At 36.0% G+C, this 26,476-nt stretch overlaps 1 protein-coding gene across 1 annotated transcript in view; it reads left to right on the top strand.

Moving 5' to 3' along the window:
• Window positions 1-26,476, top strand: part of Stt3B (catalytic subunit 3B of the oligosaccharyltransferase complex) — a 47,140-nt gene continuing 20,664 nt past the window's right edge. Inside the window, exons 1-2 of the mRNA XM_036374032.2 lie at window positions 1-1,524; window positions 11,714-11,910. Of these exons, the coding sequence (XP_036229925.1) occupies window positions 130-1,524; window positions 11,714-11,910 (1,592 nt within the window). The 5' untranslated portion in view covers window positions 1-129. The remainder of the gene's footprint in view (window positions 1,525-11,713; window positions 11,911-26,476) is intronic.

Genomic DNA, 26,476 nt, shown 5'->3' with positions numbered 1-26,476 from the left:
AAATTGTATCTATATCAAAAAGTTATTTAGAATATCGTGTTAAGGAGTGAATACGTGTACTTTTTAATGTTTAATTAGAATAGGTGAACTGTGCATTCCTTATTATAGAATATTATATTTGTTGGAAGAATGTATCATTTGTCCGGAGGTGTATCAAGGAGATATGTTGGATACAAAAGTTTAATAACGTTCACCGTACTTTTGATTGCGTGGCTTGCCGGTTTTTCTTCACGGTTGTTTGCAGTGATTCGATTTGAATCTATTATTCATGAGTTCGATCCATGGTTTAATTACCGAGCGACTGGGTATATGGTGGAACATGGATTTTATAAATTTTTGAATTGGTTTGATGAACGAGCGTGGTATCCCTTAGGAAGAATTGTTGGTGGAACAGTTTATCCAGGACTTATGATAACATCTGGTTGTATACACTATATTTTACACACTTTGAATATACCGATCCATATACGTGATATATGCGTTTTTTTGGCACCGGTTTTTAGTGGATTAACATCGATTTCAACCTATTTGCTCACTAGTGAATTATGGTCCCAAGGAGCAGGGCTTTTTGCTGCCAGTTTTATAGCTATAGTCCCTGGTTATATAAGTCGATCAGTAGCAGGCTCTTATGATAACGAAGGAATTGCTATTTTTGCACTTCAATTTACATATTTCTTATGGGTACGTTCCTTGAAAACTGGATCCGTTTTTTGGTCAGCCGGAGCAGCTTTATCTTATTTTTACATGGTGTCCGCATGGGGAGGTTATGTATTTATTATTAACTTAATACCACTTCACGTATTTGTTTTGCTTATAATGGGTCGGTTCTCTGAGAGGATTCTAACCAGTTATTCGACATTCTACATTTTGGGATTACTACTATCGATGCAAATACCGTTTGTAGGTTTTCAACCTATACGAACAAGTGAGCACATGGCTGCTCTTGGAATATTTGTACTTTTGCTTATTATCGCAGTCCTTCGTCACTTACAAAGTGTATTATCTCGAAGTGAATATCGCAAAGTATATCTGTTTGGAGCCATAACGGCTGCATTTATCGTATTCACTGGTGTGGTTGTACTTACAATATCGGGTGTTATTGCACCATGGAGTGGTCGATTTTACTCATTATGGGACACTGGATATGCTAAAATACATATCCCTATTATTGCCTCCGTATCGGAACATCAACCGACCACTTGGTTTTCTTTTTTTTTCGATTTGCATATACTGGCTTGTTCGTTTCCAGTTGGAATTTGGTATTGCATTAAGAATATTAATGACGAACGTGTTTTCGTTATACTCTATGCCATTAGTGCTGTATATTTTGCGGGTGTTATGGTACGTTTGATGCTAACTCTTACTCCAGTCGTGTGTATTCTTGCTGGTATTGCATTTTCTAACTTGTTTGAAGTATTCCTTAAAGAAGACCACACTTCAAATATATTTGCTCAAAACAGTATATCATCGTACGTGGAGGATCAAGATGATAATTCAATGGAGAAGAAAAATCTGTATGACAAAGTAAGAAACTCTAAAATACTAATATATATATACATATGCAATAAATTAGTTTATTAAAAAGTGTATTTAATGCAAAATATTTTATAGTTATAGTAGTAAGGCCAAATGGTAACATTTTTCTCTGTGTAGAGTTGGGATGAAATTTTAGTAAATATCCCAACGAAGGAGACCTCAAGAATGATAATTTTGTTGTCTTATTTTGACGAAAAGATTTCGTGAGAGGGAAGTTAGATTATTTTTTAATGTTTTGAAATATGAATTGTTACAAACAAATTAAAAAAATAAACGCGCTTTGCACATGTTCTGTCACGTCGAACTTCTTGTGGACTTCTTTTAACCCGGGAATTCAGATTCCTGGTCTATGCAACACCGGGGTGTGCATAGTGCTTTTGTAAGTGAAGTAAGTAGATCGACGCGAATGAATTATAATTAACCCTGTGTTGGATCGACCAGGGTCCTTTTTTGAAGAGCGGCCGAAGGCCACTATTGCGGAAAAGGGTCCGACAATCGCCTCTATTCGTCCATACCATAAGATCGCGGCGATATAACCCTGTTTGGAATGGTAAGTTTTAATCTAAGTTTGTCGTCCTAGCAGCAGTGTTGCTCCGTATCCCCCTGACCCGTGCTGGCATCGAGGAACTCTTCAGCTGCCTTTGCGCAAAAGGGCTCCAGCAAAACTCCACCTCGGTTATATATACATCCCCCCAGTTACATGTTGCCCAATAGGATATCACCCGAACATAAGTGCGCTACTTCGTGGTGCTATGCGACTTAACCCCGCACCATGATTTTTGGCACTTTCAAACGATCGTAAGGGATACAAGTGTCATTTCTGCAACGTGATCGCTCCTGCTGCTCGCTTCACACCGGCTGACCCTAATTTTCCAGCAAAATCAGCTGTATTAGACAACGAGCGCGACACTTTACGCCATACCAATCCCTTTGATCCCCGAATAAGTGATCTCAATTTGGAGGATCGGCAATGGTAAATCATCCGATAACTCTCACACTTGAGGCCTTGCAACTCCCGACATTCACTCACCACCTGATTCTAGCTGCCCGTCAGCATGACTTCCGAAAAGTGCACAGCACCACCACAGCAATTAGCGTCATAAACACGAAGATAGTTCATGGTCTAAATCAAAAGCCACCTGCTACCTGAGCGGTTGGGTTCATCCGTACTGTTTCTGGGTAGAACTCCAAACTTAGAAGAATTAAACAGGGGTTTTTTTTTGTAAGGCGGTGTCCTCTCCCCGCTGCTGTTTAATATCTACATCTCGTAACTCCCCAACTAGCAGAGGGAATTTCCTTAACCTCGTACGCTGATGAATGCACGATATTACGTCAGGCAATGGAATCGATGGTATGTAATCGAAAGTAAACGGCTATCTCTTCGACCTTTCTCGCTTCTTCTCTGCAGAGGCCCTAACACTCCTCCATTAAATCCACAGCAACAATTTTTACAAACTGGACAAAGGAGTACAGACGATCTAAACATTTCAGTCGATGGCTTTAAAATTCCGACAGTCAACAACCCTAAATTTTAGGTGTTACATTTGACAGCTTGTGCAGCTTCATTCCTCACACAACCGCGATAACTGCGAAAGTACAGAGGCGCAACAAAATCTACAACAAAGAAACGTTGCTGGCAACTTACAAGGCAATCGGCCGGCCGGTCCTAAACTACGCTGCACCAATGCGGTCGCCTCGATGTAGTGCAACGCAGACGAAGAAGCTTCAGACATGTCAGAACACTGCACTCCGGACTATCACGGGATGCCTCTTTATGTGTCCAGCCTAACACCTACGCAGTGAAGCCCGTATACTTCCAGTTAGGGAACATAACGAGCTCCTTTCTAAGCAGTTTCTGCTGAGATGTTTTCGTAGAAACCACTCCTGTAGTCATCTGTTTGAAGCGGAACCGCCTCCTAGGAACATCAAGAGGTCCTTCCTTGATTACGTCGACGACATTGGACAGTATGCCGACCAGTCTTTGGACGCAACGAACTTTAGACATGCACTGACCGCCATTCACAGTGGAGCCATCAACACCTTCACCGACTCCCTCTCAGTAAATGTAGTACTTGAATCTAGAAAGACCCTTGCGTAATTTCGTTCTGGATACTGTAGCAGGTTAAACTCCTACTTATCCAGAATCGACCCTGATATACCAAATATATATCCTGTATGTAATGAGTTTCCGCATGACACTAGCCACCTCTTTGCATACCCTAAGAACCCCACTCATCTAACACCCATTTCCCTACTGTCCGACCCCGTTGAAACAGCTTGTTTCACGGCCCTCCAAGCGGGGATTTGATAATCGTTACAATAACACAACAACATCGCGGGTCAAAAGAAATCGTAATCATGCCTGTTACATTTCTTAAATATTTTTTTCACTAGAAAATGTCTAACTTGTTGATTGTAACTAACTTGTAATTACAGCTAAGTGTTCTAAATGCTGAATAATTCTGCCGCCAAAATAATTAAAACAACTAAGTTACTTGAAAAAGTGTGTTAAATACATTTTTATGTGTATACAAAAATTATTGAAAAAATTCACGGATTTGTAATCCTCGCGTCAAAATAAGATGATTTAAAAAAAATTAATTTTTGAGGCCTCCTTTACACCTTTACACCTTATAAAATATTCAATTAAGCCCCTGTTGAAAGAAAATGGATTGGGTATTTTGAAAATAACTGTTGGCCATTTTGCATATCGATATTATTTTGGGTTAGGTTATTATTCTGGGTTCCCGAGTAGAACTATGTCCCACATATAATACAACCTTAAATACTCGTATTCATATTATAAATAAATACTGGATAGTAATAGCAAAACAAACTTTTGCACGTAACTTAAAATTATTTGTGTCGTTGCTTGAACTTCCGTTTATCCCTGGTAGATTAATTTTTTGATATCAGCCGTTCAAAATTCCCTAATCTTATTCATCAGGGAAAGAGTATGAGAGAAAAATATGAAAATGAAAGAGTCTCGTATCATGTCATCCTTGGCAACAGCTAGCATTAGATCAGCAGTGCGGAATGCGCAGTGTTGCCAGTATTTACTGCTATTTCTACAAAAATATATATGGATGTTGTTAAAGGTTAATGTTCGTTAAAGGGCACACCTAGTGTGACACCCTAAAAAGAATTATGTACAGAACAGGGAGAAAAAATTTTCATGATCGGATTATTGTTTTTTGAGTCATCACTAATAGATGCCTCTGTCTTATAATTTTTGTAAAAGTTGTATTTAAAAATCATAAATTTTACTTTTTAAGTATATAACTTTACCTTTTATAATGAGTTTTATACATCCATTAACTACTGTCTTGAGACGAATATATTTGAATAGAAATGAAACCGTATATAACATACATAATGTTCGAATTTAATATTTAAGTAGATGGAAACATAAACTTTCATTACTTTGCTAACATCTGGGTAGGGCACATGAGACGATGGTATATCCAGCAATTATCCAAAAAACCATAAGTCAGCGGCAACTATATATATGTTCTAAATCTAGAGAATTTCCTCTATCCGTACATACCCATTTTAACCGAGTTCGGGGGATGCTATTCTAAATCTCAGTCGTAGTTTTAGTAAATGAAAGGGACACCTTCTGCCAAGTCGATCCCTGTGATCCCTACATAAAGGATCTCAATTTGGATATTCGACAACTGGTAGATTCACATAAGCGGGTGGAGCACTTGAAGTCTTGTCACCCCTCTACCGGTGTGAATAAGCTCAGGACTACTGTCAATGCCTTGTCCAATCCGAAGCAACATGACGATCGGACTGAAATTCAATTCGATGGACATGCCTCCTTGGACCCGAAGATGTACGCGAGCTAGTTTAGGCAGCAGTGAACACTACATCTTTCAACTGACAAGGTCAAAATACGTGTCACCCAACGATTATCAGCAAGGCGAAATCCTTTGGCCCAGACGACACAAACATGTTGATGCTAAAACAAGTAGGCTCCACAGGAGTAAGACGATTATCTAGTTCGGAACTGTCCGTATATATGCTTATCCCTGCCTCCCTATCTACTTCGCCCCTTTCCCACTCTTCTCTGAAGGCAATATTGGGGACCGGGTTTAGATGAAGCTCTGTAGGATTACGGAAATCCGTGGTTATGGGAAAAAACGGGAACTTCCTAAGTATTATAGAATGGCTCTTGTTACTGGCGGCTAGTAGGGAGGATGCAGTTTAAGAGCTGTCTTCGCCGCCATTTGATTCCTAAACAATTCTGTTGGCAGAACGTGTAAAATTATGTTTAGCGCCTGGCTTGGGGTTGTTCTGAGAGCTTCACTAATGTAAATACTGGCTGATATTTGTATGCTTTCTATATGTCTAACCGCGTACTTCTCTTACGTTATTGGCCACTATACCAATATACCGTAAGTCATAATTGGCCTTACAATTCCTGTGTAGAGCCAGTGAGCTACCCAAGGCGTTAATCCCCATCTGGGCCCCACCATTATTTTACACGTGTAAAGTGTTGTAGCTGCTTTCTTTACCCTAGCTTCTAAAAAAACTTCCTGTTCGAAAGCCTGGTACCACTGAATAATGGCAACGTGATTTCTGGAGTACTATGAATACGCATGCTGCGAAACTGACATTTTTTTTGAGTTTTTTTTCCTCTTCTTAGTGTATTTCTATTGGCCTTTCAAACGTTTCTAAGAGAAATGAGGAAAGACTAATTGGTGTGAAATCCTTTGGATTAGTGTGTATATTGTATATATTACCTTGGCTTTTCTCCATATCGAGGGAATATAGTTTAATTGCAGTGTCCCTTTAAGCATGGTTGCTAACCAGCTTTTAATGTAGTTCTGGGACTGCTATTACTGAGCCGGGAATATCGCGTCTGGTCCCGGCGATTTATAGGGCTTGAAGCTGCCTATCGCCCTATAAACATTACTATCTGACACTATGTCTACAGGAGGGGAGTCTGCTTCCCCTTCACTGCCCAGTGGATGCTCTATTATGTGATTTTGGAACTGTCTGGGAAGTGAGTATCCATTAGCAGACCTAGAGACTTTTCACTGGATACCGTTCAGCTGTGGTTTGGCTTCTAAAGATATCCGATGTTATGTACTGACTGTGCCATTATTTTTCTAAGTGGAGACGCTTCTGCCGTATTATCGATATCTTAACAAAAGGATTTCCCTGAATTTCGTTTTGCCTTCCTTACCTCTTTTTTATATGACATTAAGCGGTTATAATAGTTATCCCACTTTTTTTCTCCTTGGGATAGCTTGTTTAAATTGAATTGCCTCCGGCAATCTTTTTGCAAGTTCTTAAATATGGGAGACCACCAGGGCGCCTAATTCTTTCCCTACTACGTGTTATTGGAAAAACAGGCCATTCTCTGGCTGACGCACTACTATCTGCAGCACTTATGGCATCTCCCTTCCCCTGCTTAGTAACCAAGCCTTGCCTACAGCGTTTGGTATGCGCTGCTTCCGGTGCTGTTGCTAGTGCCTTTGCTTCAGAATCAAGCTTCGCTCCTGCCCTCGCCCCGACTATTGTCGCGCTCGTACCATACGCTGCTCTCTTCTGGGAACAACTCGCTCCCTCCGGCGTTTTTTTATTCGTATTCAATCGGTTCATATTTTGTAGGGAATAGTGTGTCCATTATCTACTACTCAAGTAAGGCTATTTTATTGCGGAGGCCCCCGGGTATCCAGCCCTTAATGTACCTCCAACCATAGTAAGACTTTCTATCTGGATGCTGTGCTATTGAGGAGCAACGAACACATTGGTAGGAAGCCTGACCTTAGCTAGTTACCTCATTACTGCAACAGGGGCGAACTACTGCCAGCTCGTCCCTGCCTACGTCGTGAAACTGTGGTATCTATTACCTGTCGGTATCCTCGTCAATGCTTTAGCGGGGATTTTTTCAAACTACCAACTTCATTATCAACCATATTATTTCAAAATTGTCGTAACCTTGTTTTCTATGAACGTTGAAATATGAATTTAATGAAAATCTGGTATAAATTAATAAAACAACTAATAACAAGCTTTACAATCTGACTCCGCCATCGTTGCATAGGAAAATTTCCAAAGGCATAAACTTTATTTGTGATGTGTGATTTTCTCTGTCACTGCGCATCGAATGCCGGGTTAATGCGTTTCAAAACATGATGCAATATCAAAAATATTTATGCATTACAGAACATTATACATTGTTCTTATATTGTACATTGCAATTAACGTTTTCGAAGTCAGCCATGATGTAGTTATTCGTAATGAATAAAAAAAATCAATTTCGAATTTTTTGATGTGACGTTGTTTTGCATTTAAGGTTTACGCCATATTCTGGTTTGAATAATATTTACAGAGGCGGACACAACTATTCACACATCAATCAGTTTACCATAAAAACTAATGTATCTTTGAAATAATAAAAACCAGCTATTAGGTTTATTATAAGGAAATCTTTGTTCATAACTTAGGTGTTTGAAAATAACAATAATTTAACTAATTAATTTTCCATTTTAAATAAATCTACAAAAGTACATATTACTTCATTTATGGGAGGAACAAAATTATTCATATAACTCAAAGTCATGCCATTTAAATTAAAATTTTTACAAATATCAGTAACGGAAGCATTTGGAAAAGTACCGCAATGAATACTTCACTCGAAATTTATAATTTCGCATTCGATATTGTTATTTGTGCAAGTGCGATGTCAATATTCAGAATGGGTCTAAACTAAAAGACTAAACTGTAAAACTACAGCAGACAAAAGAAAAAAAAAATTTTAATTAACATAAACAAAATAAATCAAGTTCCGAAATTGGTAAAATTGTAAAGAGAAGCAGATATACTCTTTACAGTATAATAAACCGCTTAGAAGGAGAAGAAAACTTGCAAAGTCGTGCTCATACTGGCACGTTGACCACCGCTGACTAACGTCAAATTGTAAGAAAAATTAAAAGGAAGCTTAAAATTACCTCTACGCAGATGGCAGCAGAAGCACGTGAAGAAACTGGGAAAAATATTAATGCAAAAACAGTACGCAGGACTGGTTCAAGATTCAAGAATAGCGTGAAAAAACCTATTGTCAACAAGACTAATAAAAAAAGAAGGTAGACTCGCAAAAGCATACAAGATAAACTAACTGAGATCTGGAGCAACTGGCAGAATGCGGGTCTGAAGAAAACCCATTACTGAACAAGAGAACAATAATACGATAAGTACAGTTCAACACGGGGGTGTAGGGGTCATTGTATGACCTTGTATGTCAGCGGTGGTGTTGGAAATCATGTATTAATTGAGGGGACAATGGGTGAAACAGTTTACTTGAATATAAATCCCATAGAAAATTTGTGGGATAAGCTTGGTAGGCATGTTAGTATACAAAATATTACCAGCAAATCTCAACTAAAGGAAGTTCTTCAACAAGAATGGCAAAAAATAGAGTCCAGCTTACAATTGGTTTACTCTATGCAAAATTGCCGTAAAGAAGTATTAAGGGTTGTTCTTTTTATGAAACAATTGAAATCTATTAAAACGAATGGTACATTACATAGTATGTGATTTGAAGAATATTGTGTAAAATTTTTATGGAGAAATATTAATAAATAGAGCAAAGGCGGCAATTACTCTGGAGAGTCTCCGAAAAACAATAGATTGCGGTGTTTCTCATAACTGGACGCTGGATTATCCGAAATCAAAACTTCGAGTTTCATTCGTTAGATAGTAGCTTTTCCCAGGTAACGAAATTTCGAAATCTAAAACTTTAATTTTTGTGGAACATTATGAAGGAAAAAACGTGATTTTTCTGCGAAAAAATCGACGACTTTGTTATTGTAAAATAAAAATTATTAACAAGTTTGAAAATAACTGCTGTGTTACCATAGAAATTATGTAGATACAGAAATAGCCTTCAAAATTTCAAAACGATCGGTTCAGTAGTTTTGAAGTTATGAGCGTCACCGACTTTGAAAACATCAGTTGTGGAGAAAACGCTTTAAAGTTTTGTAATCCGATGTAACTCGTTCATAAAACAATATAAAAATAGTCATAACTACGTAACTTTTGTACATTATTTATACATCATCGGTATAATACATATGTACATCAAACGACGTTGCAAAATGATGCGTTGAATAACTTGACGCTATAGGGCACACACTTTTACTGCAAAGTTTTTCTGCGATATAAGCTGTTTTATTTGTCGATAAAGATAAAAAGGATAAATTTAAGGTTAATAGTATAATTAAAAATAACATATAGAAGCATAAGCTATATAGGAAAATGTTTAAAAATTTTCCCTCATAAGTACATTATTTGCTCTAATCACTGAAATTAATTTATATTTATTATTAATTAATAAAAACTGATTCCGAAATTGTTACATATGTATATGTCAAAAGCCATTAACTTTTTCTTCAAGAACAGTGACAACCATCTTACCGGTAATTTGACATTCACAGCTAAACATTTTTATCGTCTTAACAAGTTCTAACAATTCGGAATTAATTAATTATATGCCTTTACTTTTCACTCTCCTGCCTTTTACTAAGTCATTGCTAACCATAAATCCATCAAAGCTGAAAATTGTATGTAAATAATGAATTATGATTTTTTTTTATTTGGTTCCATGTGGACTCTTCTTAACAGCTCTGCGTACGCCTTTCTCCAATTCATGGATATTTCATGATTAATATCAGAAATATTACGGATGCTGTACAGATTATACTTTGCTAATTTGCATTGCAATTGACGTTCTCGATTGTGTATTTATTCAGTAATATAGCGTACGATAGCGGTGTACATAAATATGCGAAGCAAAAGTACGCTTAGAAGAGAGGTTCTACCCTGTACAATATGTTATTCTTAACAGTTTCCTAATGCAAAGTAGTTTTATGTTTCTACGCATCATACCTTCTGTTCAAATTTGACCCGGACTGATAAAAAACAAACATTTTCACGTTTAAATATAAATCTTTAGTATCGCCTTAACAATGGAAAAATGGGCTCTCTTTGAGCCAATATAAGCATGCCAATGCTTATTCTAACTTACCTTATAGTCGGTATAAGCCTCGGCTGAGATGGCTTTCAGTACCATCAGTGAATGATTTTTAATAGCTTAAATTGATTCATGGCGCGTTGCCCAAAGCGGATTTTTCAGTCTCGTAAACAGAGAAAAGTCACAGGGAGCCAAATCTGGTAAATACTTGGCTGAGCGATGACTATCGATTCGTGTTTGTCCAAAAAGTCAGTCACAAACATGCTGGAGTAACGGATGACTATTGTATTAAGACATCCATGAATTTTTTGCAAAGCAATTCGCTAAATTGTTGAACAGTGTCGACGTCATATTCATAAACCCAAGTCTCATTACCAACAATGATGAGTTTGATTAAGGTTTTCAGATATGTTAACAAGCATAACTTTTGCGACATCTACTAAACGTCGTTTTTGCAAAAGAACCAGGTCTATTGTACGAGTCTATGGTAGCATTGACACGCTTCATACCCAAAACTGACCAAAATCTGTTGAGTCGATCATAAGAGATGTTGAGGTCGTATCTCTCTGATGCCAACAAGACGACTTTCAAGCACTGTTTCTTAAACTTTTACGATGTTATCGTCTTTAACAGAGGTGGATAAAAGACTCGCATAGTCAAGTTTTTGATGACTGAACGACTTTCACTAAATGCTTTGTCAATGCAAACACATACTTGTAGTTAATATTTTTACCATGGTAAAAATCGCCAGACAAACTTTTCGCGTAGCGAATTTCGTTGATATTGTTTTCATAGTTTCGACTTTTTATTTTAGGGCGAAACTTTTTAAACTACAGATGCCCCTGTTCACTGTGGTCCTTTTTACTAAATGTAAGTTTGTGGTAAAAGAAGTATTTTGAAATATTTGCTTAGCCTCTTTATTTGTTTTATGAGTAAAATGAATACGAGTATATACAGACAAACATTTTTTATACATATCAAAGAATTTAAACATGAAAGCAGCTTAACATAAATATTTTTTTTTATGAAATAACGGCAAACTAACGAATAAATCATTAAGTTAACATAGCTACATATTGATTTTATTTCTAATTTGCATATAGACTATAAAGGTTTACTCATTGTTTATTAAAGTTCGAACATTGAATAAAACATTTTATTATTATATATTATACATATTATTATTTTTAGGCTGGAAAAGTTAAATTTCGTCCGAAACATGATTCTGTACATGAGACCCGAAGCGGAATCGGTTCCAATTTGAAAAGCGTTATTATTCTTGCTATTTTAATGATATTGATGATGTTTGCAGTACATTGTACATGGGTTACAAGCAACGCTTATTCGAGTCCATCGATTGTTCTAGCCTTCCATAACAACCAGGACGGGTAAGTTTTTATGAGCTTAATTAGAGTTTCTTAGAAAAAGTGAGAAATATGCAACTTTATTGCAATAAGATATGAAAATATATAAGCAATTAAATCACATATACTAACCGTAATGAATTAAATGTGTGCCACTATATAATTTCGGAATTTACAGAAATTATAAAATGTAAATATTGTAGTAGTTAATTATATTGTTTTCATTAAACCAAAATATATTGGAAGTGGCAAATTCCCACTCGGTTAGATGCAGGACTGCGAGTTTTTAAATTTAAAAAAGTTGAGCTAAAAATTAGGTTTAAAAATTTTAGCACTAAAAATTTAGAATTTCAAAATCAGATTTAAAATATATATAAAATATAATCCAACCACTATCTTTAGAGAATTAAAAATTATGGCTCTGTGGAAGCTCTAGTTCAAAATGGTGAACACGAAGTACGCAAACAAGAAAAAATGTAAATTCTTGTAAACTTGGGATTAACATTATTTTTATTTTTTAACTTCCCGCTAAGAAAATGGAAAATTTTCTAAAAATCGGGAAGATATTGGTTTCACCCCATTTTGCAAAAATCGAGTTCTCAACAGATCTCGACGTTCTGAGGGTCGAGGAAGCTTCCCCGAACATTTCTACGATGATGTCCGTATGTCTGTATGTATGTGTGGATGTATGTGTGTGTGTGTGGATGTATGTGACCCTCTTATAACTATTAAACTGCTCAACCGATTTGAATAAACTAAACGGCATTCCAAAGGGTTTCATTGCACTTGAATTTCGTGTAAGTTTGGACCCAATCAGACCAGTAGATTTCGAGAAATCTCAAAAATAAATTTTTTCCAAACGACTTGACCGATCGACACCAAAAACTAATCAGTTCTAAACCTTGAAGAAACACATCGTTTGCCGCAAACCGGGTCGAAATCGGTTGATTTACTTGCTAGATATCGAAAACGAAAAATTTCGAAGAGCTCAAAAGCAGTGAAAAAAGCGAAATTTGAACGTTAGCGTATGAAATTAGAGGGAAGTTGCAGGGATGGCCCTTGAGGCCAACCGTTTTCCACATTTTTTTATCATGTATTTGGGACTACAAAATATTTTTTTTTTAATGTTAATACAATTATTTTGTTACTGCACTTTTAATGTTATATGTTACTGCATGCTTTGGATTGAGTATCACAAGACCTGTTCAGGCAACGAACCGCTCCTAAGTCTCTACTGCAGTGCACAATGTATTTAACTTGTGCACAGCGCCAACACTCTCCGTGAGTGGCCTCAACAATGAAGCAGCTATCCCCCAGTCAGATCAAACTTATCTTCATCATTCATTCATCTCTAATCCTTATTCAGGAACCACGCGTTAACTTTAATCGCTTAATTTGTTTCGTATATCAGACGAAATCATGATGTACTAACCCAATTTATTTTAGGCGATTCTAATGAGCATCACCACGATCCTTGGCATTCTTTTAGACCTGTAAAACGATTGATACGACAACCTGCCCAATTAATTATTTGCAAAACATAACAAACAGTCGTGTTCATGTAATTAGTAGTGCAACAGGGCCTTATATTTAAAGATATTTTCGTATTTTCAAAAAAAAAATCAAGCTGTTCATTAAAATAGTAGTGATTGTCGTTAGGGGTCGATAAATTAAAAAATGATTAGATAGTTGCGAAAAGTAAGAGTATTTAACCCTTATGGTTCTGGCCAGACCTATACCAACTTTAATTTAATATTTCTCACGGAAATCAAGAAGCTGTACATCTGAGATTTTATGATATCGTAAATAAACTTATTAGTTACTATTTTCGACTATCAAATAAATTACATCGCTTCTTTGAAAAAGAACGGTAAAAATGCTCTCATAAGCAATAGCTGCAATAATTTGTCAAAACCGCTGTCAGTTGCTTTCATGTTGCAATAAAGTGTATTCACGAAATAATTTTATATTTTGTTACGTGAAAGGGTACAGATATAATGTCGGAAAATTTTGAGTACTTCTCTGCAGCGATGTTGAGCCCGTAAGTAAACATTTTATCTTTTTTTTTTTTATAATTATTATAGGTAATTAAAAACTTTGATTTAGTATGTCAAAGGAATGTTTCGAAATTCCAAAATTAAAGAAAAATTTTTTCTGTGTTATTTAAATGGGAAATAGAAATCTGCGATGCGCGACCTCCTAATATTAATATTAAGGGCTCTGATTTTCACAGGCGTCTTTTTACATCTCCACGAAAGTTTTTACGTGAGGATTTCGAAAAAAAAAAAAATATTTTTTTTGAATCAGCCTAGTGTGCAGCTATAATATTTTGAGAGAAGCTGTTGGAACCAGGGACCGTAACAGTTATGAGGAAATGGGCAAAAAATCAATTTTAATAATTTTTTTTCAATTTAAATTTTTTCTTCACAAAATAATTGTTTTTTGATAAGAGTTATTTTATAACAGTTATTTATTGTTAACACAATAATAGTTATGCGGTGAGTTTTACTTAACCCTTACGCAATAAGAGTCCTATCTATGGCATCATGGACCTAACGGTGTAGGTAAACCTACAGAAAGATGTTATGTTACCATTTTCTAGCTGGAAAATGTCTATAAAAAGATCGTTTGAGCAGGGTAACGACCCAAAACATACTATTAAACTAGCCAAGGAGTGGTTTACATCAGAAAGGATCGATGTAGTATCCTGGCCAGCGCAAGCAGTGGAGCTTAATCCAAACGAAAATTTATGGGGAGATATTAAACGAGTTGAAACAACAGAAAATCCATCACACAACTTTGGCCAGTGGTCAAGGAAGCATAGGCTCAAATCCCTATGAAGCGTTGTAAGGATCTAATAGACTCTATGCAACGTTAGTGTAAAGATGTATTAAAAAATTAACACTAGAAAGACATGAGCTTAGTATATACCTATATTGTCTGAAAGTAGTCAAAATGACTTCATTGTAAAAAATAATATAATGCGCAAATAAATTTGTTTAACAGTAATTTTTAATATATTTTATATCACGTACAGTCATATAACAAGTTATTAAAAAGTATAACAATAAAGAAAACGTATTTCAGTTCGGAAAAAAATAATTTATACATTATCTGGAAATATTGAGCAAATGAAAATGCAAATCTTTTTGGATGTACATCTTCCGCAAACATACTTTTTACATATTTGACAAATATTATTTCTTTTGTTGTTGTGACAAATTTTTAGTTTGGTAGAATCTGTTGTATTTGAAGATGTTGCAGTTGATACTTGTGGGTTTTCCTTTTGTGATGAATGTTTCTCTTTTTCAGTTGTGTAATCGGCGGAAAGCTGTTTTGCTAATTGAAACAGGAGATTGCCGTTTATTTTTGAACATTCCATTGCACGACGTCAATATCGCGCAATCATCAGCGTACGAGGTGATGGAAAATCACTCTTAATTAAATAGTATCGGGAAAACGATACCACCCTGCGGGGCCCTTCGTTTATTTCTTCTTAGTTTAGAGTTTTGATTTCAAAACAGTACGAATGATTGTCGTCCGTTTAGGTAGTTCTTAGGCCACCTTTTTGACGCAATCAACCGCACAACGCTACGAGGATCGTCCTCTCATAGGGTGGCCTTTGGTTTAGGCCATGAACTATCTGAGTGTTTATGACGTGGTGGTACTGTGCATGTAACGGAAGCTATGCTGGTGGTCTGATAGACTCAGGTGGTGAGTGAACGTCGAGAGTAGCAAGGCCTCAAGTGTCTTCACTACTGGGAAAAGGACAGTTATCGAACGATAAAATTCTCCATTGTTGGCGGGTTTCCCAGGTTTGAGTAGTGGGCCCACTCTTCCAACTTTCCACTCATCGGGTATTTGAAGAGTGGTCAGCTACAGGTTGAGGACCCTAGTTAGAAAGCTTACTCCCGTCGAGCCTAGGTGCTTTAGTATCAGCATGTATATTCCATCTGAGTCAATGGACTGTGATGATTTTGCTTTGTTGATGACACTGCAACCCTACCCATCGGGGAATGTAAGTGGCGCGCATTCTTTTGGCATTTTGCGCAGCCGCCGGGTAACACATCGTTTGGCCTTGTCTGTCAAAGGGTGCAATGGGAACTGTCGGCTAAAACAGCTCGCACACTTTTTAGGATTCGAGGAGGCATGGCATCGAATTGGATTGCTACCTGGTCGGAAAGCCTTTTCGGATTTGACAAGACCTTGACAGTAGTCCAAAGCTTACTCACAGCGGTGGAGAGGTTACAATACTTCAGGTGCTCTACCCATTTTGTGAACTTATGCTGGTTAATTATTTGCCGAATTTCCAATTTCATGGATCGGCATGACGTAAGGGGTCGCGCTCCTTAGCTAAAACAGCTGCTTCGGCTTGAAAATTGCGGCGGAGCTTCGCGATTCTTCCAGCCGGGATGATGTCCACAGAAATAAAGTCGGGAGGTTTCTCGATCGAGATAATTATGGGCTGATGCGAGGCTTAGCATAGGTGATGCTATTTATCAGACCACCGCCTAGTACCAAAGAGTTTTACCACGAAGTAGCGCACCTATGTCCGGGTGACATCCTGTTGGGCAACATGTAACTAGGGGGATGTATGAATTTTTTCTAAAAATACTTATTTATTCATTAATATCTATTTTGTCATTTATAATATACTTGTGACAACGCTTTTTCCAATCCTCGAAGCACTTCTGAAATGCGCTTTTCGGTATGGCCATCAGCTTTTCGATTCTGACTTGATCAGTTGTGGCACAACGTTTTCTTTTCATTGGTTTCTTCAGTTTTGGGAACAGGAAGAAGTCGCATGGAGCCAAATCTGATGAATACGGTGGTTGAGGCATGATTACGGTTTTGTTTTTGGCCACTCAACAACTCCTGAGTGATATTAATGCGACAATGCTTTTGCTCAAAATTTAGTAATTTCGGAACAAACTTCGCTGCCACACGTTTCATGCCCAAAACATTCGAGAAAATTAAATTGGATGAACCGATTAATATGCCAACAGAGGATGTTACTACTTCTATAATAGTGATTTCTCCGGTTGCAAGACGACAATATATTACTTACGGTGTAGGTATGTATATGTTACTACTGCAATTAATAGGTCTTATGTACATAACTCCCAAACCACTTAAGCTAAATAACCAAACTTGCTCATAACAAATATGTTTAGCATTGTAAATGTAAAAATGGTTGAAATCGGATTAGAACCCCGCCTACTTCTCATATAACGGTTATGCTGAAAAGTACTAAAAGTGCAAAATAGGTATCAAAATTGGATATTGGGCGTGGCACTGCCCATATCTAGGTGAAAATCTATATTTCTGTGTTATAGCCTCTAATAACAATATGGGATACAGCAAACATGTTTAATTACTTATAGTATCCCCTTCTTCGTGCAAAGGACAGCAAAGATCATCTGTAACTCTTGATTTCACTAATTTATCATTCATAATGTAAGAATAACAGTTGCGAAAGTTCAGATGTATTAATTTAGTGTTTTTTGTTCAGGTCCCGAAATTATATACTGCATTTGAGCAGTTTCATGCCGTAAAGATCTTTTGTTATTTTTTATTGAAACTGATTAAAGATATCCATTCTTTATCCAGGATATTTTGTGACCATTTGTAAATAATTTCGGGTCTAACCGAAAATGTTGTGCTCTCGCAACTTGCAAAGATAAAAGATGGGGAAATACCTTCGGGTGCTGGAAAAACACTTACTAGTTTTATAACTACTTATATTTTATTTCCAGTCAGCGAAAATCATATTAAAATCGTTCGCAAATAAGATATATGGGGCATAAACTCAACAAAAGAGGCTAAATTTAATATATTGAGTTAATGTGGGAAACGCTAACAAAATGATCGAAATTCATTACATTAGGGATATGAGGTTTAGACTAATCGTTGTAATTCTAAGAGGCTAAATTTCATATATTGAGTTAATGTGGGAAACGCTAACAAAAGGATCGAAATTCATTACATTAGGGATATGAGGTTTAGACTAATCGTTGTAATTCCGTCAACTAAGCAAATCTGTCTTGGATTTCAAAAGACTCCTGAATATGAATTAAAACCATCACATTTTTGTTGTTGTTTCAACTATATTTCATGTTTGCCAAAATGATACATTACAAAAAAATTGTAAAAACCCAATTCTTCCTTAAACAAACATAAAAGTTTATCAAAACGTATTCTTAATTGCATTTTTATTTTCGGTTATTTTAATTTTTACTACATCAACACAAGGCAATATTTTCTTTTATCTCTACTTTAATTTTTGCTATTTGAATTTTCGAGTTACGAACATTTCGCCATGTTTCTTTTTATTTTCTTCTAAATGCTCACTAAGAGGATTGCCCCAATTTCTGATTGATTTCTTCATTCTGATTTTTGAAATTTGTTTCGAATTGACCTCTTTCTCCTTTGCACGTTTTTTTAGTGTATCTCCATTAGAGTTTTCTTCATTCGATTTCTTGTTTCGCTCTCCGCTTTTTGTTGGATTTTTTTTAGCATAAAACCGTCAACTGTTGGTAAATTCTACTACTTTCCCTGCAAAAAGCAGGACCAACATTACGTACTAGGACAAGAACACGCTACGTTGTAACCAACAAAAAGAAAAAACGTTAACTTCGGTTGCACCGAAGCTATAATACCCTTCACAAATACAAAGGTTTCTTATAATAACTTGATTCAGATCTAATTTCGTGAATCGGCAATAAAAAATAAAAATTTTTTCCATGCAGGTACTTTACTCCGATCGTTCAGTTTAGATGATAACTATATGACATAGCGATCCGATCTAAACAATTTTTTCGGATATTATATTCTTGCCTGAGAAAATAACTCATGCCAAATTTCGTCAAGATACCTCGTCAAATGAACAATCGGAATCAAGTGTTTGTATGGGAAACTCTTTCATTTGACAAGGTATCTTCACGAAATTTGGCACGGATTATTAGTTAAGGCAACAATGTAATCTCCGAAGAAATTATTCAGATCGGATGACTATAGCATATAGCTGCCATACAAACTGAACAATCGGAATGAAGTGCTTGTATGGAAACTTTTTCATTCGACGAGATATGTTCACAATATTTGGCATAAGTTTTTGCTAAAGAAGTAATGCAATCTCCAAAGAAATTTTTCACATCGGATTACTATAGCATATAGCTGCCATATTAACTGAACGATCGGAGTAAAGTGCTTGCATGGAACATTTTTTTATTTGACGAGGTATCTTCACGAAATTAGGCACGAGTTATTGCTTAAGGCAACAAATTATTCTCCACAGAAATTGGTCAGATCAGATCACTATATCATATAGCTGCCATACAAATTGAACGTTCGGAATCAAGTTCTTGTAAGGGGCCTTTGTTTTTGTGAAGGGTATTATAGCTTCGGCGCAACCGAAGTTAACGTTTTTTCTTGTTTTGATATAAATTAAATATAAAAAATTGCAATTAATTAATTGAAATATACCTTCAAAGCTATCGCTGCAGCTGTTGTTCTTTTTTCTTTGAGGCAGCTTCTCCTACAGTACAGTATGTTCTACTAAAACACCACCTAGTTCTGTAAAAATAAAATAGTGTGGGTTAGTTAATGATATTTTATTTGTTTATTAATGTATATTAAATTTACCTTTTAGTTTAGCAATTATATCCGAAAATAATTGCGCTAGATTGTTGCATCATTGGAGGTATCTACATAATAACATTTAAACACTTCTGACATCTTAGTTAACTTTCCCACACGGAGCATATGAAAATATAGTTACCAAACAAATTTTTACAACGAACAAATTTTTTGAAGAATTATATTTTAATTTTCCATATTCTATCCCGCATTGCCAGTTTTGTCTGGTGGCCCAAAAAATTCAACAGCTGAGTAAAGTTCTATAATTGAAATTACACAGAACCGAATCGAATAGTCGAGCAATCACGAAAAAGATGTGTTAGATTATTATTTCGTTGTCACCACAACCTTTCAGTGGAACTACATCGTTTTGCTTCCGTTTAGTTCCCTTTGAGGAAAGCTGCGGCTATTGAGTTCAGATGCAAGTTCCTTTTACAACGTTTCAATCGTTATTTTGTCTCCTTTACAAAACCCTTTAGCGAAATCTTGATTATATCTCATGAAAATCAGTAGAACTGCCTTTTTTTAAAAATATTTTTGTGTTTGTCCCTAAAGGGTCGTAAAAAGATACATACATAAATATACAAGTACAAACAAATTAATGCAACTTACATTATCAATAACATTTCACACTTGCGGGATTTATTTTATATAACACTTCTATCTATTTTAAAAACATCCAAGGGAATTGTTGTTTCAAATTGTGTCTTTACCCTTTCTTTCACTACGGTTAAATTTTAAATAAAAACTGTAAATAACTTAAGAAATATATTTATTTTGTGTAATATACGGGTGCCAAAAAACCTGAACGATCTTGTCATGATAAATCATGCTCAAGCGGGTAGTGATTATAGTAATTTTTTGTCTGTAAATGGTTAGAAAATTTGAACGGTATTTTTAGTAGCAGTGTTGTTGTTCTGCTTAGTAAGTCGTGGGCACCTGTCCGATTTAGAACTTCTTCCTCATTGAAGTATGCATTTTGAAAATTAACACATGTTCGGTCAGTTTTTTTCGAACTTCCTAATATGTTACATTGTTCCGTGAAAGTGATCAGTATAAGAAACGTTTTGTAGCAGCCTTTTGTAGCAGTCCCAATTGGACTAATGAAAAAACTGCAAGTATGAGTGAGTTGAAGATGGCAGTCACGACAGCAGTATTACAAAAATGTCAAAGTATCACGTTCTGCGTGAATTTCTGGCAACACTTGCAACAACAGAACGCCCTGTTGTCATCTTTGTACGCAATTTACACAAATAATTGGCATCACTCAATTTTTATCTGCACATCAACAGAGTATCAGCAATGAAGTGTCAAATATGCAACAGAGCTGCTGTACTGTTGCAATTATTACATAAATCGAACGCACCCTATTTAAATACACGTTGTGTGTTGTGAGAACTAAATATCCATACTATTAAACAAATACAACAATTTTACTATGAAAATAAAATTAGTTTCGTATTTTCTTAAGCATTTGAGGCACAGATGCAGTAACGTCGAAAAACATTGCACAAAAATCGTAAATTTTGTCGGATAAACGAAAATGAAAACAAGTAAGGAAGGGCCAAGTTCGGAAGTAACCGTACATTTTATACTCTCGCAAAGTCAAATGGTATACTCGTTTAGATTTCTTTGTGGATCTTGCCGCCTTGTTCTATGTTGACCGATATTTTCGGTAATAAGTCAGCTATAGGCACTGGGGTCCACATATTCAGTACCTAGGGGCTTGAACAGTTTTGATTCGATTTAGACATTTTTGGTCACAAAGTGGCATACTTTAAACGTATTATTCACGCAAAGTTTTACGCCGATATAATCATTGTTGCTTCATTTGCATACTCGAAAGTGAAGACATCAGATGGAATTTAAAATGCTGTTATATGGGAAATAGGCGTGGTTGTAATCCGATTTCGCCCATTTTCGTACTATAATATAGAAATATGAGAATAATATTATGTACCGAATTTGGTTGAAATCGGTTAAGCAGATCCCAAGATATGGGTTTTCACCTAAAAGTGGGCGGTGCCACGCCCACTGACTAATTTTGAACGTGGTTCCTATAAAGTCATCTCATACCATCCCAGAGATAAAAATTTAATGTCTCTGGCTTGTTTAGTGCGTGATTTATCGCGCTTTTAGTAGTTTTTAACAGTACCGTTATATGGGGAGTGGGCTGGGTTGTCACCCGATTTCCCAGTGAATTTTTATTATTATGGCTTCAGTGGTATAGGAGATATGCACATTAAACCTATTAGGGGGGGACCACGCTCACTTAAAAAAAAAAATTTCAACTGCAGTTACCCTTTCCTAATGTGATCCTGTATACCAAATAAGAGTCTTGTATCTTGTTGTGGAGCTTATTTATGGCAATTTATTTGTTTTTGATTAATGGCGTTTTGTGGGCGTATTCATTACTCATTAATATGTATATTGTGCTCACGATACAGAGGGGTATTCACTAAGAATTGCAAAGCTTCCATAATCTTTGCGGGGCGGATGGTATCGATCATGTAATCATGATTGTACTCCAAACGCCTTCTTAAGTGAATTTGTATCACATGAGCTTCATCAAAGGACCTTGGTAGAGATGTCACCATATTGTTAACAGAAATTGGTATATTAACAACAGCACCTTTGAGAGAGCTCTGACCTTGATATCCTAACGGACATTGTCATAAAAGGTTATCTAGGCATTATGAGACGTTGTTCAATTAGGGTTAAATCTTTCAAACAATCCGGTATTTCAAGAAAGTCTAGACTAGTTAGGTAAACATATTTTTGGAACGTTCTTTTTAACAATCGTAAAAATAATTGTAATTTCCATCTTCCGAAGTTAATTTTTGCATTAAATAGAAGGCGGATGCAGCATTCGGGTAACCTTGCGCAATAGTTTCGAAATTTAATTTGCGAACTTGGTGTGAAAACCATAATCCGCCGCAGCAAATACATATTTCAGTAGGGCCCTTATTTATATTTTGGAAATAAATGTTTTTAAAATCTGTTAAATTGCCATTACAATCATTTTCTATAACATTATTTTTTCTCGTTAATCGGATTCCTTGGGACTGTCTTTCGTTTTCAATTTGCCTATTGACCAGGTTATCTCTACAAAGGCGAACTTGACTTTGTCTAAGACGTCTCTGATTCAAAATTTCTTCCCTCATACCCCTCCTACTAAGCTGTCGACGTTGTGTTTCTCTATCACGCTAATCTCTCCTTATTTCAGGATTTCTTCTTGGATGTTCTCTTTGCATTTGATCACGAATGCGCTCTAAATTCCTATGCTCAGGATTTCTAGCGCGAAATTCTCTATGATCCCTAATGTTCCTACTTTGCTCATCATAACGTACCTCGGGATTTTCTCGACGAGACCTACGACCTCGAGTATTTTTTATTTGCTCTTCAGAGCGAATTTGTGGATCTTGCCGTCTTGTTCTATGTTAAACAGTATTTCTCATTTGCTCAACAGATCGAACCTCGGGGTCTTCGCGCCGAGATCTATGACCTCGAGTATTTCCTATTTGCTCTTCAGAGCGAATTTGTGGATCTTGCCGCCTTGTTCTATGTTGAACAGTATTTTCAACTTGCTCAACAGATCGAACCTCGGGGTCTTCGCACCGAGATCTATGACCTTGAGTATTTCTTATTTGCTCTTCAGAGCGGATTTGGGGATTTAGACGTCTTGTCCTATGTTGAACAGTATTTAAATTTTGTTCAAAAGACTCTACCTCGAGATTTTCCCGCCTGGTTCTATGTTGATTTGTATTGATATTTTGTTCGGACAGACATATATCGGAATCTAATCTACGATTAGCGTGACTTACAGTAGCTTGTGACTGCTCACTATCTCTATATAAAGAGTTTGCACGAAGAACTCTCATACGTTTTCCATTCTGAAGACGACTTAGTAATACAGATTTTCTACTTAATCTAGGCATAATTAATAAATAATAAATGGCTTAATATATAATATAAAATACTTATATATAATACTTATATAATTCCGTCCGTCCGGGTCTGAAAAGTTGGATCCTAGGTGCTGCTCTCTTTCACTGTAATTGAATCCTTGCTATGACTCCTTTCCTGTTGGGTGTATAGGTACTATGGTATACTGGAGCACATATGTGTTTGCTCGCCACTGTATATAACAATAGTTTAAACACTATATAACTAATACACTGAAATTAGTTTGAATACAGCACTTTGCTAGTCAAGAAATCTAGTATAATTGAAACTACAAACACAGTGTACTGATATTTATTATACTCTTGCAACATGTTGCTACAGTGTATAATAGTTTTATTATGGTATATTTTTGTACACACAGCTTACGTACTTTTGTATACCTATACATTACTTAGCTATTCACTAACATAATAGTACAGATTATTTAGTTATATTTATATTTTAGAAATTAGTAGTTTATTTCATTGTATTGAAATTAAGTGCACGAAAAACCCCTCCGTAAATTGCTTTTGTCTAACGCTTTTTAAAACAGGGTTCTATGGTACCTATTTTGAAAGGTCTGCTCATGAAGGCTAAATTAACAATAACTTACATATAATTAAGTGTGGTATACACATATGTAGAGCAGGTATGTAGATTTTCTTCTTTCTGTCCTAATATCTAAACCTTTCATAAGCTGCCAACGGCGCTGGGCCCGCCAAATCTTAGAAGAAATCGCTTATCGCCAAATATTAGAAGAAATATTTGTATATAGAAATCTATATCTATCTCGATTAGTTTTAGGTGATGCAAACAATCGTTTGGTGAACAAAACTATACTCTTTTGCAACATGTTGCGAAAGTATAAAAATGTTGCGAAAGAATTCAACATTTATTATTCGATTATTATTTGGTATCTTTACAAAAAGAAGCTATTTAACTCAAACATGGTATATGTAATATAAACTGAACCAAAGGGGTTAGATTTAATATGTGGGGTATATGAGTTTGCTGTTGTACGAAAGGAGCGGAAATCAGTATATTAGGGTTATAAGGTTTAAACAAAGGTCAAGACCAATTTCATTCATATGCAGCGATAAACACATTATTTTTAAACTTATTCACTTAATTACATTAAAATATCACATTTCGATCAACCGGAACGGTTTAAAGTCAAGAGGAAAGACGGAAATCATGTATATATTCGGGATAGAGAAAGATATTAATTTTTACATTGCTCAGCTATACTAGAGCATAGAGAACATATTCTGAAGCAATTTTATATATAAAAAAAATTTTAATACTCACTGAACGACATACGAGAAGTATTATAAGTAGTATATGGAAGTTGAGGGTAGCATTAACCCGATTTTATCAATTTTTGCCAATACTACATACTACTAACATGCCACAGACTAATAAAATGCTTCCACTGTTTCATTAAAGTACCTCACATACCATCACCAATCATATGATGTAAAGTCAGACAAATGTTCGAAAATCTTGATATTAGTGACATGGGGGCCAGGTAAAATTTTCACTCGATTTCATCCATTTTATGCACAAAAATACCTTGTTATGAGTAAAACACGCTCTCTCATTTTCATTCAGATAACTCACATATTGGCCGATTTATGCGGTATAAAGTCACCCGGAAGCTCAAAAATCTTCATTTAGGTATATGGGGGCTATAGGAAGTATTGATTCGATGAAACCCATTCTTTGACACAAACAAACTATTATCGAGAGTTTTATTTATTTATTTTATTACAAATTCAGTACATAGGGACTTGAATAGTTTTGATTCGATTTCGGAAATTTTTGCTCACAAGGTGGCATACTTCAAACGCATTATTCACGCAAAGTTTTACCCCGATACAATCATTGTTGTTTGATTCGCATAGTGGAAAGTGAAAAAATCAAATTAAATGGTGTTATATGGGAAATAGGCGTGGTTGTAATCCGATTTCGCTCATTTCGCACTATAGCATAGAAATATGAGAAGAATATTATGTACCGAATTTGGTTGAAGTCGGTTAAGCAGATCCTAAGATATGGGTTTTCACCTTAATGTGGGCGGTGCGACGCCCATTGTCTAATTTCGAACGCGGCCCCTATAAAGTCAGCTCATATGATCCCTGTGTTAAAATGTAATGACTCTGGCGTGTTTAGTGCTTGATTTATCGCGCTTTTAGCAGTTTTAAACAGTACCGTTATATGGAGAGTGGGCGGGGTTGTCACCCATTTTCAGACCGTGGATAAGGGTGCTTAAAACATTATGGCAATTTATTTGTTTTTGATTAATGGCGTTTGGTGGGCGCGGAAGTGGTCCGATTACGCCCATCTGCAACACCAACCGTCTTAGGGTATCAAGAAACATGTGTACCAAGTTTCATAAAGATATCTCAATTTTTACTCAAGTTACAGCTTGCACAGACGGACGGACAGACAGTCACCCGGATTTCAACTCGTCTCTTCTTCCTGATCATTTATATATACGTAACCCTATATCTAACTCAATTAGTTTTAGGTGATACAAACCTAGTTAGGTGAACAAAACTATTATACTCTGTAGCAACATGTTGCGAGAGTATAAAAATGTGCGCGTTAGTTGACTTCGTTAGCATTTTTTATTTATATAATATTAAATGTAGCTCTTTTAGCAACGCCAAATTAAACAAATAATCCTTTTGGCCTCATAAAAAACAGAAATGAAATGGCAGTTGCTCTTCGTCGCTTCAGTTTCAATTGAGATTTGCTTAAAAACACTTGAAATTTACTATCTAAAGCCCAAGAGCGCACTATGACATCAGTCGATTTCAGTATGCCAGAGATTTGAGCGCTAATTGTGCTTGAAATTAAAAGGAATATTAATAATTACAAATTTGTTGCACTTAAACAAAATACTTTAGCTTAACTTAGCAGCAAACAACTTTAATACTATCTACAAGGTGCGTTCCAAAGTAAACAGTAAAAAAGTAGCCAAGTAAACTCTAGTGGCGCCATC

The sequence above is a fragment of the Bactrocera oleae genome, chromosome 2, assembly GCF_042242935.1.
Source record: "Bactrocera oleae isolate idBacOlea1 chromosome 2, idBacOlea1, whole genome shotgun sequence".
In the NCBI taxonomy this organism is placed as follows: Eukaryota; Metazoa; Arthropoda; class Insecta; order Diptera; family Tephritidae; genus Bactrocera; species Bactrocera oleae.
Note: the sequence above shows the minus strand (reverse complement) of the source record. Positions and strands in the feature narration are given on the sequence as shown.